Genomic DNA, 17599 nt, shown 5'->3' on the forward strand with positions numbered 1-17599 from the left:
ACACGGCGGCAGCCCATGAAGAACGGTCAGCTCAGCAAGTAAACATCAACAAAAGAAAGACTGAAAGAAAGAAAAATACAACCAACAAAAAGAATGAGGTCAAAGTCCCTTGCTATTTAATATAGACTGTTCCTACTAATGTTTATGCATTACTGTTCTAGCGCCCGTTATTGTAACGGGCTAAATGACTAGTTTAATAATAATTCTTTACATTTGTATAGCACTATTCTCACTACTCAAAGTGCTCTCCACACAGGGAGGACCCGGGAAGCAGACCCACAATCTTCTTACTGCAAATCAGCAGCACTACCACTGTGCCACCTGTGAGGATAATACAGATCTGGCAGACAGTGGCCTGCAATAGGTAACCAAACCTATTAAAGTCTCAACACTGAGCACTAGGACCAGAGATCTAAAAACTGCAGGATGAACCTTAAGGGCTCTAAGGTCAACATTGCCTCCACATCTCTCACCCTCTGGCCTGAGAATGAATAACGGATAACCTGGGAATCCCTCCAGGCCTGTATCTAGGTATCTAATGCACCAATTTTAAATTGCCATTGTGTCTATTTTAATAATTTTTGACATTTTTTTTACTTACTGTATTGCTTGTTTAAAATGGCATCAAATATGTTGGAGAGAAATAACAACAATCTCTATTTTGGTAAGCAACCAAATAAGTAATCTGAGACCTTTCGATCTTGATCTGTGTAACATCTTGGTCATTTGGAAAGAAACTCCACACATTGTGGTAATAGCTCATTTTTGCATATCCCTAGCTTTCACATAGTCATTTATTTATATTGTTATTGATTTTTTCTGGATCTCATCTTTTAGGCACTGGTGTTCTTCATATTTCTTTTGTGGTAAAATGTAATTTTGACACATAGCATGCTTTTATTTCCTGCAGTCTTGGACATTGTAGATTGCTGTAATGTTCTCATTAAGCCAGTCCTGGTGTACTTTGATGTTCTCATTGGAAACCATGGTCAGTACAAAGGTGTTGGTAATGGTCTTGGCCCATACTTCATGGATGGCAGTTGAGAGATTGCTGCATCTCTGTTAAACAGTAGTGTCACTACTAAAGTTTTTGTGTGGTTTCAGAGGACTTTGTCGCTAAATATATTCTTTTTGTCTTTGGTTCCCTTTAATGTTAACATGTGAAAATTTCATGTTTTATTGAGAAAGAAGTTGTTCTATGTATAGCATATTTTCTGTGGTTTAAATTTACTTCAGGTCATTGGCAAGAATGATTACAAAGTCCAATGGATATTTTGTTTTAGAGCTATATCAGTGTGTATTTTATTTGTTGTTCTGGCAGAAAAGGGTTTTAGTGATGAGAAGGTTATGTTTCTTGCATTTATCAAGAAGGAGAATGCAGCTAGAGATGGATTCCATTGCTGTACCTCTGTATATGGTAGCCCTCCATACATTGATGTTGTGTTGAAGTTACTCAGAAGGATAATTATGTATTCTTTCAGGACAGGAATCAGGACAGTGCTCAGATACAAAACTATACTTTGATGTTCTCATTGGAAACCACGGTTAGCACATACAGGTAGGCACTGAAGATGTCCTGTAATCATTGGTTGTTCAAGTAAAGGAGGAACTACATGCAATGCAGTGCTTAATGATGGCAATGGGAAGGGTGGGTAAGTTGGTCAAAAAACTCCTTGGTGGCAGGGCCCCGGGGGTGGATGAGATACGCCCGGAGTTCCTCAAGGCTCTGGATGTTGTAGGACTGTCTTGGCTGACACGCCTCTGCAATATCGCATGGACATCAGGGACAGTGCCTCTGGATTGGCAGATCGGGGTGGTGGTCCCCCTCTTTAAGAAGGGGGACCGGAGGGTGTGTTCCAACTACAGAGGGATCACACTCCTCAGCCTCCCTGGAAAAGTCTATTCGGGGGTTCTGGAGATGAGGGTCCGTCAGATAGTCGAGCCTCGGATTCAGGAGGAACAGTGTGGTTTTCGTCCTGGTCGCGGAACAGTGGACCAGCTGTATAACCTTAGCAGGGTCCTGGAGGGTGCATGGGAGTTTGCCCAACCAGTCTACATGTGTTTTGTGGACTTGGAAAAGGTATTCGACCGTGTCCCTCGAGGAATCCTGTGGGGGGTACTCCGAGAGTATGGGGTACCGGCCCCCCTGATAAGGGCTGTTCGGTCCCTGTACGATCGTTGCCAGTGCCTGGTCCGCATTGCCGGCAGTAAGTCGAACCTGTTTCCAGTGAGAGTTGGACTCCGCCAGGGCTGCCCTTTGTCACCGATTCTGTTCATAACTTTTATGGACAGAATTTCTAGGCGCAGCCAGGGCGTTGAGGGGGTCCGGTTTGGTGGGCTCAGGATTGGGTCACTGCTTTTTGCAGATGATGTTGTCCTGTTTGCTTCATCAGGCCGTGATCTTCAGCTCTCTCTGGATCGGTTCGCAGCCGAAAGTGAAGCGGTTCGGATGAGAATCAGCACCTCCAAATCCGAGACCATGGTCCTCAGCTGGAAAAGGGTGGAGTGCCCTCTCAGGGTTGGTAGCGAGATCCTGCCCCAAGTGGAGGAGTTCAAGTATCTCGGGGTCTTGTTCACGAGTGAGGGAAGAATGGAGCGCGAGATCGACTGGCGGATCGGTGCGGCATCCGCAGTAATGCGGGCTCTGCATCGGTCTGTCGTGGTGAAAAAGGAGCTGAGCCGCAAGGCGAAGCTCTCAATTTACCAGTCGATCTATGTTCCTACCCTCACCTATGGTCATCAGCTATGGGTAGTGACCGAAAGAACGAGATCGCGAATACAAGCGGCTGAAATGAGTTTCCTCCGCAGGGTGTCTGGGCTTTCCCTTAAAGATAGGGTGAGAAGCTCAGTCATCCGGGAGGGGCTCAGAGTAGAGCTGCTGCTCCTCCGCATCGAGAGGAGTCAGATGAGGTGGCTCGGGCATCTGATCAGGATGCCTCCTGGACGCCTCCCTGGTGAGGTGTTCCGGGCACGTCCAACCGGGAGGAGGCCCCGGGGAAGACCCAGGACACGCTGGAGGGACTATGTCTCTCGACTGGCCTGGGAACGCCTTGGGATTCTCCCGGAAGAGCTAGAAGAAGTGGCCGGGGAGAGGGAAGTCTGGGCATCTCTGCTCAAGCTGCTGCCCCCGCGACCCGACCTTGGATAAGCGGGAGACAATGGATGGATGGATGGATGGTAAGTTGGCTGAAAATATTGTCTTTTAATAACATAGTCACCTTCATAGATGTCATGGTTTTTGGTCACTGGTTCTTTCCAAAAATCATTATAGGTGCTCTCATCTTATCTTAGATGCTCCGTGCGAATTTCTGAGAATGATGGAAATTCTTCTTTCAGGTTTTCCTCTGGCAGCATTCCCCATAGTGGAACAGACTTTCATTTAACAAACTTTACCTCTTTGTTTTTGTAATTCAAGAGAAGAAAGGTGATCATACCATATGTGACTTTCCAGCCAGAAAAGGAAATAACAACAGCAACAATAATATTTTTCTATAGCACATTTTCTTTCAAGACATTTACCTCAAAGTTCTTTTAAAGAAGTTAATAAAAAACAGAATTACAACAAACCATCAGTAAATAAAATTAAGCAATAAAAAATACATATAAACTAACATAACACAGATAATCAAGTAAGCAACAAAAATGGAATTAATATGGATACAATTGCTAATGTTATGGCCAAGAAAGAGAGGAAAATGAAATCTCCAGCTGGCCAATGCCAAAAGAGGAAACATGATGTTTTGAACACCATGTCTATACCCCAGCCACTCCTTACATAGTGAGTAAATGGCATCCTAACTGTATCCTGTACTATTTCTACATGACTGTTTAAATATTACGCCATTAAATAAAGTTATTTCTGATTACTACTTAATTATGTTTGATTTGGTTCTGACCTTACCAATACTTTCACAGATTAAAACAAAGACAGTGCGACATCTAGATTATAACTCTGCTTCAAAATTTATGGATATTTTGAGCAAGTCAAATGTAATTGTGGAAAACAATTTAGATCAGCTAACATCAAATTACAATTATAAGAGAGGCTTTGGATGCAGTTGCTACCCTTAAAACAAAAGTGACACAGAAACGAGATGTCCCGTTGGGCAGAATGTTGGGAGCTTTACTGTTTTCACTTTACATGATTCCACTGGGATCTATCATTAGAAAACATAAAGTTAATTTTCACTTGTTCGTAGATGACACCCAGTTATACCTTTCTTTTAGACCAAATTACGTTTTTTCTGATGTTGTCCTTAATTAGAAGTGTTAGTGAGTTAAATGAGTGGATGGATGGGAACTACTTGCCTTAGAACACAAATAAAACAGAAATGTTCATTATTGAAGGAAATGATGCTGATCGCAACAAGTTGGAATAGACCTTTAGTTTTACTGAATTAGCCCGCAATCTAGGCGCTATCTCTGACATTAGCATGTCATTTAAAGCCCACACTACAAAACTAACCAAGACATGTTATTTTCATCTTAAAAATGCTGGAATTTTTTTTTCAAAATATGCAGGATACTGAGAATTGAATTCATGCATTTATTTCTTGTTGGATTGAGTACTGCAATATGATGTTCACTGGCTGTTCAAATCATTATTTTATACAGCTTTCAGTTAATTCAAAATGATGATACAATAATTATTCCAAGAACAAGAAAATACAAACACATAACTCCAATTCATAAACCCTTACACTGACTCCCACTTAGTTTAAAGCAGATTTAAAATTTCTCCTTTTAACATATAAAGCCTTAAATGGCCAAAGTCCTGCTTACTTATCTGAACTTATCGTCACTTACAAACCAGAGTTCACATTAAGATCTTAAGATGTGTAACAGTTGAGGTATTTATCAACCTCTCGAACCCTCAGGTAGTACGCCAAACACCAGGTAAAAGTCCAAGAGTTTTTATTATTATGATAATAAAGTGCACTAAGCACCCTCCACTCCACACTACACATACAAATAAGAATAATCAATAATCAAATACAAATACCACTCCTCCTCTCCAAGACACTTCGCCACCCTTCCTCCCAGCTCAGCTCAATGTCTGGGCTTTCCCAGAGTCCTTTTATACCCTCTGACCCAGAGGTGTTTCTGTTCCATTACCCATAAGTCCTTATTCCTTCCAGGTCAGGGTAAACAGTCCTTATCTTCAACCCGGGAGTACGTCTTTTCTTCCTGTCATGGGATTATGACGCACTTCCGGGTTATAGGGCATATAAGAGTCCAAGAGCCTCCCTACAGCGACTCCCGGTGGTCCCCAAGGTATCCAGCAGGGCTGTGCATAAAAACTACATAGTCCATGAGGTCCTGCTGGAATTCGGGGCCCGTCCATGCTGTCGGGAGAGCTCCTCCTGGCGGCCTGGGGGTGAGGGACGGAAACTCTCGCCGGCCATCCATCACAGATGCTGGTCTGCTTGTTATTCTGAGGATTAATAAAACAACAGTGGGCGGTTGTGCTTTTAGTTACACGGCTCCAAAACTGTGGAATGGTCATCCTGCTAAAATAAGAGGTGTCCCTTAATTCTCAGCTTTTCAATCCACGATGAAGACTCACAACTTCAGTTTAGCATAAACTAAAATATGAGTAATATATTTATAAACTGTTACTTATTATTCTGTTTCTCTTCTCTGTATTCTCATGTGGCACTTGGTGCCACTGCACTACTGCCAAGTTTTTTGACTTCCTATGGAAAAGTCATCACAGATAAAGGAGCACTGGTATCATCGGGTAGAAGGGTTTTTTCATCAGATTGGCTGGCTCAGCACTGATTCAGGTGTAGAATGGCCAGTATTACCTTCCCAAGATTCCTTCCATTTTTTTCCTAAAAGGGGCTTTTTTGGGAGTTTTTTCTTGTCTTTTTAGGAAGCCAAGGCTGGGGGGTAGTCAAAAAACAGGGCCTGTTAAAGCCCATTGTGGCATTCCCTTTTTGATTTTGGGCAATACAAGAAATAAATTTAGTCATTAAAACAATGCATGTCTTTCCATGACTCATCTGCTTCTGAAGAATTGAGTCATGAATTGCTATCTATATTACTAAATGACAGTTTAATTTATGCACGGCGGACGTACCGAAGCGCATGCGCACTGCCGCAGCGCCCCAGAGTCAAACACAGCGGCTTCCCAGAGTCAGTAGGTGACGCCCAAACAACACAACCTGTAAACTAAACTTGCTCTAATCCACTGTGCCAGCAGTCTGTGTGGCATGTTTGAATCACATAATGGTAATTCAGTAACAGAGAAACAAAAACGAGACTGCATGAATAAAAACAATAAACGGAGGGATGAAAACAATGAACAAAGGCGCCTACAACGCGCTTCTGAAACACTACATGCAAGAGAGGCACGGATCCAAAAAGAAACTGCAGAAGGGCTAGAAAGTCATTTAAAAGGTTTAAGACATTCAGTATTCCAACAAAGAAAAAGCCAAAGACAGCAACGACGGACAAACGCTGAACAATTCTGCCAGTTAGCTGAGAACGCATTCTATAATGAGTCCACTGTTCATGAAAATTCATTGGGATTAATGAGTGTCATTTGCAGTCATTGTCATTCACGTAACTTCCTTGAAGAAAAAGCTGGCAGTACAACTGATGAGTTTACAGATTGTTGTCAAAAAGGTCAAGTTAAGCTGCCTCCTTTGGATGAATATCCTGAATATGTACGGAAGCTTTTGACTAACAATGTACCCGAAAGTAACAGCTTTATGGAATGCATTAGATCCTACAATAGTTTATTTGCTTTTGCATCTACCAATCACTGTTAAAAGTAAGTTGAATTATGATTCCTAACAGTAAACGACGTCTACTTAACGACACAGCCACAGAACAACAAAGACGAGACCACATATATAAAAACAATAAGGAGTCATGGCTCCAAAACGAAGGAGCTCAACGATTAGTAATACAAAAACGAGCCCGTATGGCTACGACCTGTAAACTACACCTGAGGTACAGGGTACACGCCAGATTGTACAGTATATATGCACAGATGCCAGAGGCAACAGGCAAGTCGTTCACACTACCGCCGCTGCCAAATGCGAGACTGCATGGATAAAAACAATACACGAAGGCGCCTACAACGCGCTTCTGAAACACACCTCATGACTAGCAGAATCGTACGTCAGCGTCGCCGCCATACTGTGAGTGGCACTGTGGATGCAACCACCCTCCATGATATTTCATCTCTACAAATATCGGAGGGAACAGAAAGTAATTGCCATTCTTGGATTTGCGATTCTTTTCGTGAATAACCGACAGGACTACAGCTCTCCAGTTAATGTAGGGTTCATCATCCATTTCACTGTACCGGGAAATATAAAACTATTAGATTTAGCCTTGAGATTAAATAATATGAGAAAAAACAAGATTTCCTTAGACTTCTTGTGTATTCATCTTTTTAGGTTAATTTGTGATGAGAAATGTCTCAATGTGTCTCACTTACATTAAAGAAAACTCCATGTAATTAAAAACCATAGTATATCACATAGAACATAAATCTGTTAAATAAAAAAAAAAATCAACTATGTTGTGAATCAAATGGAATTGGGTAACTGTACTCTGAGGCTACATTCTAAGAATTCCCTTGAATCAATTCTACGATCAGAAATGCTCCCTGAAACTCTGGGGGTATGTTAGGGGAAGTGTCATTTGGTGGTTCCAGGTGTTATTTTACCTAGGAAGCCTACACTCATAATACACATTGTAGTCTAATACACATTGTCACACACATGCGCATGGGAAGCAACTAAATGGACTAAAAGATTGCAGAGTGCATTAAACCTTCCTCTTTTATCTCGGCAGACCAGACATGAGAAATTCTACCTGATTTGGTCATGATGACGTCACTTCTGTTTTCGGGCCCAAGGATGTCACTTCCGTTTTCTCCCTCAAGGGCTTCACTTCCAATTCCAGGCCTCAATGATGTCATTTTCAGCTACCTGCCTTAAATACAAGAGAACTTCCGTTGTAAACTCAGTTCTGTTTTGGACTCAACTCTGTACACATCCGTGCTACTTATTTACCTTTTTTGCAGCCATGCTTCAAGTATACGTGTGGCTGCCCCAAACCTTTTTTTGTTTGTCGAGGCTATTTATTTCACAACATTAAATAGTGCAAGTTTCTGTCCATTCCTAGAGGGAACTATTCACTGTAATTGTTTATCTGAAGGATTATGGATTGCTTTTTTTAGTTAACCCTCACCTGTCATATCTGATCACTCTATTGTCCACTAGAGTTCCCTGCTTGAATAAGGTGCAGAAAACAGAAAAAACTTGTATATTCAATTGATATGTGTCTGATTAATGTTTTATTTTCGCATAACTGGATATTAGACTGGAGAGAGAGAGAGGTTAGGAGCACGTGCTGATACAGTGCATTGCCGCACCCACCACATGACAAACCAACTCGGGATCCCAGATTAGGACTCGAGTGCAGCCATGCAACAGGTGACACCTCAGTACCACACTAGTTCAGATGGAGTGGAACCAGTGTGATGGTTTTTTTATGGTGGCTGGAGTGCCAATTCTGCTACCAACCCCCAGGTTTTTCCCTGCAGGTTGGGGGGCCTACATGTAGGGCTGGGTGCAGATTAACATCATACCCAGGACAGAACAATTGTAGGTTAATGGCCCTGCTCAAGAGCCCAACAGAGCAGAGTCCCTTTTGGCATTTACGGGATTCAAACCGGAAAACTTCCGATTGCCATTAGACTGGAGGCTGGAGATAATTATACTCAATTCTTGAAATTATTAAAAAAATATTAACAATAAAACAATAACTTGTCTAGAAGCTACAGTGGTGAAGAGGTTAGTACATTTCACATCTCCAAAAGACTTGTTAAAATCCTGGTCCAGTCACTGTCTGTGTAAATTTTACCTATGTCTAAAAGTTTTTCTCAGGTTTTCCTCTAACATCCCATAGATGTCCACATCACCCAGAATGGTACAATGCGGGTCTGTGGTTGAGTACATTTTGCAATGGACTAATTTCATCAAGGGTTAGTTCGTGCCTTTTGCTTGATGCATCCAGGATGAGCTCTGACTCTCCTTGATTTTAAGAATGAATTTGGTTAGTAAATGGAATTATGGATGAGTTAGTCTTGATTGTGTATACATCTCACCCTAGAATTTTACATTTTTCTTACAGTTTACTGTGAGAGAGAGGATCCAATGTATTTTTTTTAAATTCATTTTAAAATTGTTTTTGACATTTACCATATTTGTAAATTTTATTAGATTCTCAAATATACTGTAACTCTAATGGTAAAATGAAAGAAAATATCACATATTACTTAATTTTTCATATTTCTTAATTCATCAACCTCTTGTTAAGTATGAAATAAATGTCAGTAGATTCAGACTTCTGGTGTTGTCATGTGTTGGTGGGGAACATTTTTTGCAAAAATTGTAGAAGTAAAAATAATTGTATCATCAGTGAAATACATCTTACCCAAATGACTGTCTATATGGATTTATTAGTTTGTCCATGCTGAGCATTAATGGTTTTGTCAATTATAAGCACTAGTAAATCGTGGATTAATTAATAATACAGTAGAACACTTTTCCAAAAATATTATGGCTCTCAGATAATGCTCTTAAATAATTCAGATGTATTTAACCAAAGCACACTCTCAGATGAATGCTAATTTAGCATTGTCCTGAATATCACCAGATAATAAAGCTTTCTGTTGCATTTTACAATCAATATATTTTTATAAGTCTGTAATGTATGTGTGTATCTATATTATGTAGATAACATTTCACAGCCGTGAGTTAAATCTAGCAATACCACAAAGTGCTAAGCAATGCAGATGGACAAAAGTAGTTTTGATACTCTGCAATTTGTTTATTCAGTCTCAATTACTAGCGCATTGGTTGAAAGATTACACCAGAACCTTCTTTTGCACTATAAGCTCAATCAGCATTATTTTGTCCTTTTTACTCAGACATTCTCATTCTTCAAAACCACCCCCACCTTCTTTATATCCATTGCTTCCTGCTTCCAGGGGCAGAATTGGGAAATCTGACTCTATCACATGCCTATCAGCATCATTTCTGCCATTACACAGCCCTTTGAAGGAGAATGAGAAGCAAAGCAGCAGACTGTAAGGCAGAAGCTGAAGTACAGAATATGATGGCATCCACACCAGAAGAAGAAGAGCGAGGCCCTTCAGACATCACAGTGTTTGCAGGAGGCAGCACTCTCCATGGAGTAAATCACATCTTCCTCCCTGGGGGAGTAACTGTGCGAAGGCTGCTTTGGGCTTGTGCATTTTTGTTGTCCCTCTCTATGTTTCTTTATCAAGTGGCAGATCGCATCATCTATTATCTAGCGTACCACCATGTCACCACTTTAGATGAGATGGACAGCCCACTCATGATTTTTCCAGCCATTACTCTCTGCAACTACAACAGCTACAGAAAGTCACAGATAACTCAAAATGACTTGAGCTGGATGGGGAAAATGTTTGGGGTACCTGAGGAAGAATATGTCAATTTCCTCCAGGCAATTGGCCAGCCAGCTACCAAGGATAATTTCATTCAAAGTAAAACATTCAACCTGACACAGTTTGTGACGAAAGCCAGCCATAACCTTGAAGATATGTTGCTAAACTGCAAGTATCGGGGAAAGGAGTGCAAGGCAGAAAACTTCACAACAGTGAGTTAAACTAGTAATATTACAAAGTGTTAAGCAATGAAAATTAATGGGAAATTGTAAAATGCTTTATAATTTAATAAGTAAGAGATTGGAACAATTAAATAGTAATATTTTTCAAAGGATTTAGCTTTTTGTTTGTTTTTTTGTGTAATTATCTACTGATGATTTCAAATAAAAAAACATGCAATATATACATACAAATTCTTGTTATGTAAATGAAAGTAAGTTAACCACAGAAGAGAGTTTACAAAATTCTGGATACCCATATTCATTGCAGATTATTACTGCCATTATTAAACATCAAAACTTAACTTAACATAGCAGTCATATTGTCCATACTAAGAATGTGTTAAAGTTATTTAAGTACAATTTATATAATATGTGAGTCTGAAATATCCATTTCGACGCAGTATGTATTTACAGCATTGCTAGATATGAGAGGTCCATGGAAGAAATTCTGTGAAATGCCTATCATTCTGCTTCCTAAAGGAGGTTCTCTGTCACTGAAGAGGAAACGTCATGAAAACTATACAAGGAATAGTTAGTTCTATGAATGAGCAGTGAACAATGAAGGCAGAAAATGAAGGAAAGCTGGGAAGAACAGATATAAGAAAGATCACTTGCATGTGAGTGTTAGAGTGAAAGGAAGATGAAGGCTAAGTTAAGAGAAAGGATTGGTGTGGAAGAGACAGGTGTTACACTGAGAAAATTCAGAATAAAGTGGTTTGGGCATGTAGAGTGAAAGGGAGAGAATTATTAAGTAAAGATAGAGGTGACATAGTGTATCTGAGCACTGGTCTTTTTAATGGAATTTCTTTATGTATGAGCACAATACCCTCAACAGTTTAATAAGTTTAAAATTATATTGTATTATGGGACTTTTCACACTTACTCTTTATTCATTTTATCTAATATTCATTTTATTTAACTAGGTGTGTTATATATAACAATAATGTGAATGCTACAAATAAATATCTTCCTTGCCCTGGGTCATGTGAATAGAATCAAACATGATAAGTGGTCTCAGTTTATTTGAAAGGTAACCAAGTATCTTAATTTATCTTCGAAAGATGTATTGTAAAAACAAGATAAAGAAACTAAAAAGACATGGTAAATGAAAACATTTTTGTTGTGAATGATTTTAGCAAACCAGCAGCTGCTTTTGTTGCTTCCAGCTATAAAGATTACATATGGCTCTTTAATAATTATTTCATGTGCTTTAGCTCAGAGTGAATAAGTTTGATTTTTTCTGAAATTTCATAATGTTTTCTAAAGTTACAATACCTGGAGGGTCCCATTAAAACAGAGGCGCTTTGTCTGTGGAAAAAGTTGTTTTTGTAAAATCAGAGATTAACTGTTTATAATCGATTGTGTTGGACAATATGCATTTTGAATTCTTGGTATGCTGCAAAGCTTATTTTATCAGTTGAAATGCTAAATTGGTTTATATTTTATCCAGCACAAATAAAACCATTTTACTTTCATAATGCCTGATTAATAACAAATTCTGTAAGGTAAAGGGGGCAAGGCCATATGTAACTTTACTCAAAAAGAAACTCCATAACTAAGATCATGAATTTTACAGTTGTAATTTCTACTTTTATTTGAACTAAATCATTTTGTATTAGCTATAGGGCAGCAATGCAAGCTGTCAGGCCCTAATGTGTTTCTTCACAATTGCTTCACTCCAGCTACAATTAACTACTGGTATTTAAAATTATCTTTAACATTGTAAGGATTGGCTGCATTGAACATGCTATAGGGTGTATACAATCAGGAGTAAACCATAATTAAAAAGTGCCTTGCATTTGCTTTTAATATATAATATATAACTCATAAATGAACACACTGATCAGACACAGAATACTCTAAACCTTTTATGATGGGTGCGCAACTGATCAAATTCTCTTACTTTAAAAAAGTTAATCCTCAGTTCTAAAAGCACCCAACCTGAATATATCCATCCATCCATCCATTTTCTTCCGCTTATCCGAGGTCGGGTCGCGGGGGCAGCAGCTTGAGCAGAGATACCTAGACTTCCCTCTCCCCGGCCACTTCTTCTAGCTCTTCCGGGAGAATCCCGAGGCGTTCCCAGGCCAGCCGGGAGACATAGTCCCTCCAGCGTGTCCTGGGTCTTCCCCGGGGCCTCCTCCCGGTTGGACGTGCCTGGAACACCTCACCAGGGAGGCGTCCAGGAGGCATCCTAATCAGATGCCCGAGCAGCGGCTCTACTCTGAGCCCCTCCCGGATGACTGAGCTTCTCACCCTATCTTTAAGGGAGAGCCCAGACACCCTGCGGAGGAAACTCATTTCAGCCGCTTGTATTCGTGATCTCGTTCTTTCGGTCACTACCCACAGCTCATGACCATAGGTGAGGGTAGGAACATAGATCGACTGGTAAATTGAGAGCTTTGCCTTACGGCTCAGCTCCTTTTTCACCACGACAGACCGATGCAGAGCCCGCATCACTGCGGACGCCGCACCAATCCGCCTGTCGATCTCACGCTCCATTATTCCCTCACTCGTGAACAAGACCCAGAGATACTTGAACTCCTCCACTTGAGGCAGGAACTCGCTCCCAACCCTGAGAAGGCACTCCACCCTTTTCCGGCTGAGGACCATGGTCTCGGATTTGGAGGCGCTGATTCCCATCCCAGCTGCTTCACACTCAGCTGTGAACCAATCTAGAGAGAGCTGAAGATCACGGCCTGATGAAGCAAACAGGACAACATCATCTGCAAAAAGCAGTGACCCAATCCTGAGTCTACCAAACCGGATCCCCTCAACACCCTGGCTGCGCCTAGAAATTCTGTCCATAAAAGTTATGAACAGAATCGGTGACAAAGGGCTGCCCTGGCGGAGTCCAACTCTGTACTGTTTGTACAGGGACCGAACAGCCCTTATCAGGGGGTCCGGTACCCCATACTCCTGGAGCACCCCCCACAGGATTCCCAGAGGGACACGGTCGAACGCCTTTTCCAAGTCCACAAAATACATGTAGACTGGTTGGGCGAACTCCCATGCACCCTCCAGGACTCTGCTAAGGGTGTAGAGCTGGTCCACTGTTCCGCGACCAGGACGAAAACCACACTGTTCCTCCTGAATCCGAGGTTCGACTATTCGACGGACCCTCCTCTCCATGTCCATGCGATGTTGCAGAGACGTGTCAACCAAGACAGCCCTACAACATCCAGAGCCTTGAGGAACTCCGGGCATATCTCATCCACCCCCGGGGCCCTGCCACCAAGGAGTTTTTTGACCACCTCAGTGACCTCAGTCCCAGAGATGGGGGAGCCCACCTCCCGAGTCCCCAGGCTCTGCTTCCTCATTGGAAGGCATGTTAGTGGGATTCAGGAGGTCTTCGAAGTACTCCTCCCACCGACCCACAACGTCCCGAGTCGAGGTCAGCAGCGCACCATCCCCACCATATACAGTGTTGACACTGCACTGCTTCCCCCTCCTGAGACACCGGACGGTGGACCAGAATCTCCTCGAAGCCATCCGAAAGTCGTTCTCCATGGCCTCCCCAAACTCCTGCCACGCCCGAGTTTTTGCCTCAGCAACCACCAAAGCCGCATTCCGCTTGGCCTGCCGGTACCTATTAGCTGCCTCCAGAGTCCCACAGGACAAAAGGGACTGGTAGGACTCCTTCTTCATCTTGACAGCATCCCTCACCGCTGGTGTCCACCAACGGGTTTGGGGATTGCCGCCACGACAGGCACCGACCATCTTACGGCCACAGCTCCGGTCAGCCGCCTCAACAATAGAGGCACAGAACATGGCCCATCCTCCCTCGGGACATGGTCGAAGTTCTGCTGGAGGTGGGAGTTGCAGCTACTTCTGACAGGGGGCTCTGCCAGACGTTCCCAGCAGACCCTCACAACATGTTTGGGCCTACCAGGCCTGACCGGCATCCTCCCCCACCATCGAAGCCAACTCACCACCAGGTGGTGATCAGTTGACAGCTCCGCCCCTCTCTTCACCCGAGTGTCCAAGACATGTGGCTGCAAGTCCGATGACACGACCACAAAGTCGATCATCGAACTGAGGCCTAGGGTGGCCTGGTGCCAAGTGCACATATGAACACCCCTATGCTTGAACATGGTGTTTGTTATGGACAATCCGTGACGAGCACAGAAGTCCAATAACAATACACCACTCGGGTTCAGATCAGGGGGGCCATTCCTCCCATTCACGCCCTTCCAGGTTTCACTGTCATTGCCCACGTGAGCATTGAAGTCTCCCAGCAGTACAAGGGAGTCCCCAGAAGGTATGCCCTCTAGCACCCCCTCCAGGGACTCCAAAAAGGGTGGGTACTCCGAACTGCTGTTCGGTGCATACGCACAAACAACAGTTAGGACTCGTTCCCCCACCCGAAGGCAAAGGGAGGCTACCCTCTCGTCCACCGGGGTAAACCCCAATGTATAGGCTCCAAGTCGGGGGGCAATAAGTATGCCCACACCCGCTCGGCGCCTCTCACCGGGGGCAACTCCAGAGTGGTACAGAGTCCAGCCCCTCTCAAGGAGATTGGTTCCAGAGTCCAAGCTGTGCATCGAGGTGAGCCCGACTATATCTAGCCGGAACCTCTCAACCTCGCGCACAAGCTCAGGCTCCTTCCCCTTCAGAGAGGTGACATTCCACGCCCCAAGAGCCAGCTTCTGTAGCCGAGGATCGGACCGCCAAGGTCCCTGCCTTCGGCCACCACCCAACTCATACTGCACCCGACCTCCTTGGCCCTTCCCATAGGTGGTGAGCCCACCTCCCTATGATTACTAAAAACTTTGGATGGCGTTTTCCCTTGCCCAGACGCGGGTCACCGGGGCCCCCCTCTGGAGCCAGGCCAGGAGGTGGGGCTCGATGGCGAGCACCTGGTGGCAGGACTTGTACCCATGGGGCTCGGCCGGGCACAGCCCGAAGAGGCACCTGAATATATTTTTAGCTGAAATATTTGAGTTTGAGATGCTAGTTTGTTGGTGCCTCTCTGTGCTGCAGTTGATTTCAGCCTGATGAGTACTGAAGATATAAGAATTTTTTTACTGCTGTATTTCTGTTCTTGAGCTAATTTTGACAAAATCTTGGCTTGGGTAATCCATTCTTGTCTTTGTTTACAAATTAGCCTCATCACAGTTCAAATTAACAATATTGACTTTCCAGAAAGTGCATTAGATTGGTCATAAAAAGCAGAAAATGTGTATTTTTTTATTGCAGGAACTCTGAAAAATGTGATTGTGTAGTTGTTATGTTGAACATAATGTATGATTAACATTTAAATGAAACTTAATTTCATTTAACTGTTAAAACTGTTAATGTTAAATAGTTGTTCTTGAACCTGTTCTTGTCAAGCATAACACTCTTTATTTGGATAAATAATAGGTGGATTGGTGATTCTAAATTGGCCCTAGTGTGTGCTTGGTGTGTGGGTGTGTTTGTGTGTGTCCTGCGGTGGGTTGGCACCCTGCCCGGGATTGGTTCCCTGCCTTGTGCCCTGTGTTGGCTGGGATTGGCTCCAGCAGACCCCCGTGACCCTGTGTTCGGATTCAGTGGGTTGGAAAATGGATGGATGGATAATTAATATTCAGTTTGCTCCTGGGTAAGAATTTTTCAATAATTTGTATACAATTTTAATTAGCTTATCTTCATTTTCATTAGTCTGAGCTTATAAGTAATCTAAAACCATGGTACATTGAATCTGGCCCTCACAAAATTCACTTACTAAATCTGAGAAACATTTGAAGGTATAGAAAATGTCCACCATTTAATGAAAGACTGATATAGTAACATTCCTTTTGGAAGGGTATTACTTAGCACAACTAATACCTTATGTCTTAAGAACATTTGAAATCAAGAGGCTTTTTGGTAGTTATTCTTTATGCTTACACGTAGAAAAACTTCTGATGGACAAAAAATCAGGGCCTTGCCACTATTGATTATTTATATAATTGAGATAAAGATAATGTGCTGGGATCAATAGGTTATGTCTGTAATGTCCCTAATGTCTCTAAAGCCCCTACCACACCACTGCATTGGTTCAGCCTTGTTTTATATCTGAGGACACCACTTCCACCTCTACTTCTCTCTCACACCCTTTTTTCTTCTAGCAAAACAAAACCAATATTCCCACCCAGTGCCTCACAACCTCACTGCAGCTTTATAGTGCTTGCTATCCAACCAACTACAGCTTTGCATCTTCTTTGAGCTTTGTCAAACGTTCTCCATCCATTCTAGATCTCACTGTAAACACCAAATGTAATTGCAACACTTTTTTTTCTGCCCAGAACACCACTCATTTCTTCTATCATTTGTCCAACTAATTGGTTAGTGTTGCTGATTGACCCTTCAGTTGATTCTACTCTATCTTTTGTTTGCATAAAACATGTGCAGCACAGGGCATTATGTTAGCTTAATATTAATAAGTATTGACAAATAAAAAAGTTTATTGACAAAAAAGCATGTTGGTTAGTTTTCCTTTTCTGTAATGTCACCACATTTCAATAAAATCAGTCAAATCATTTTTGAGATTTGAGGGTATTTCATTTTTTTGTTGTTGGGGTAGGGTTGCCAGATTAGAAAATTAGAAATACGGGACACTCTTAAAATCTCTCTCTATATTACTACATATATCAATTTATACATGCTCCCTACACACCCAGACCAATATATTATATAAAAGTAGAGTCATAAGTTAAAAACCTAAAGCAAGGATTTTAATGGGTTATGAGGAAAACAAAAGTAAAATCATTTGAAAATTATTTAATATAAGCTAAAAAAAATTCTGTAAAAGTGAAATCATTTGAAAATATTTATTTAATACAGACAACAGAGAAATATTATTATTTAATACAGGCAGTTATAAAAAAAAGTGGGCTGTGGCAAGTAGTTATAACACACTTTGTTGACACTGTATGCTGCAATGCTGATACAGAACTGCACA

At 42.0% G+C, this 17599-nt stretch overlaps 1 protein-coding gene across 6 annotated transcripts in view; it reads left to right on the forward strand.

Moving 5' to 3' along the window:
• The window catches only part of asic1c (acid-sensing (proton-gated) ion channel 1c), a 1328607-nt gene that overhangs the window by 916883 nt on the left and 394125 nt on the right, over nt 1-17599 (forward strand). For 3 of the 6 annotated variants that reach the window (XM_051928825.1, XM_051928823.1, XM_051928822.1), the window contains exon 1: nt 10101-10668. The exons of the other annotated variants lie outside the window; for them this stretch is intronic. In XM_051928825.1, coding sequence (XP_051784785.1) covers nt 10141-10668 — 528 coding nt within the window. In that variant the 5' untranslated portion in view covers nt 10101-10140. Of the gene's footprint in view, nt 1-10100; nt 10669-17599 lie in introns of those variants that run through there. 6 annotated transcript variants of the gene reach the window in all.

The sequence above is a fragment of the Erpetoichthys calabaricus genome, chromosome 6 (assembly GCF_900747795.2).
Source record: "Erpetoichthys calabaricus chromosome 6, fErpCal1.3, whole genome shotgun sequence".
In the NCBI taxonomy this organism is placed as follows: Eukaryota; Metazoa; Chordata; class Cladistia; order Polypteriformes; family Polypteridae; genus Erpetoichthys; species Erpetoichthys calabaricus.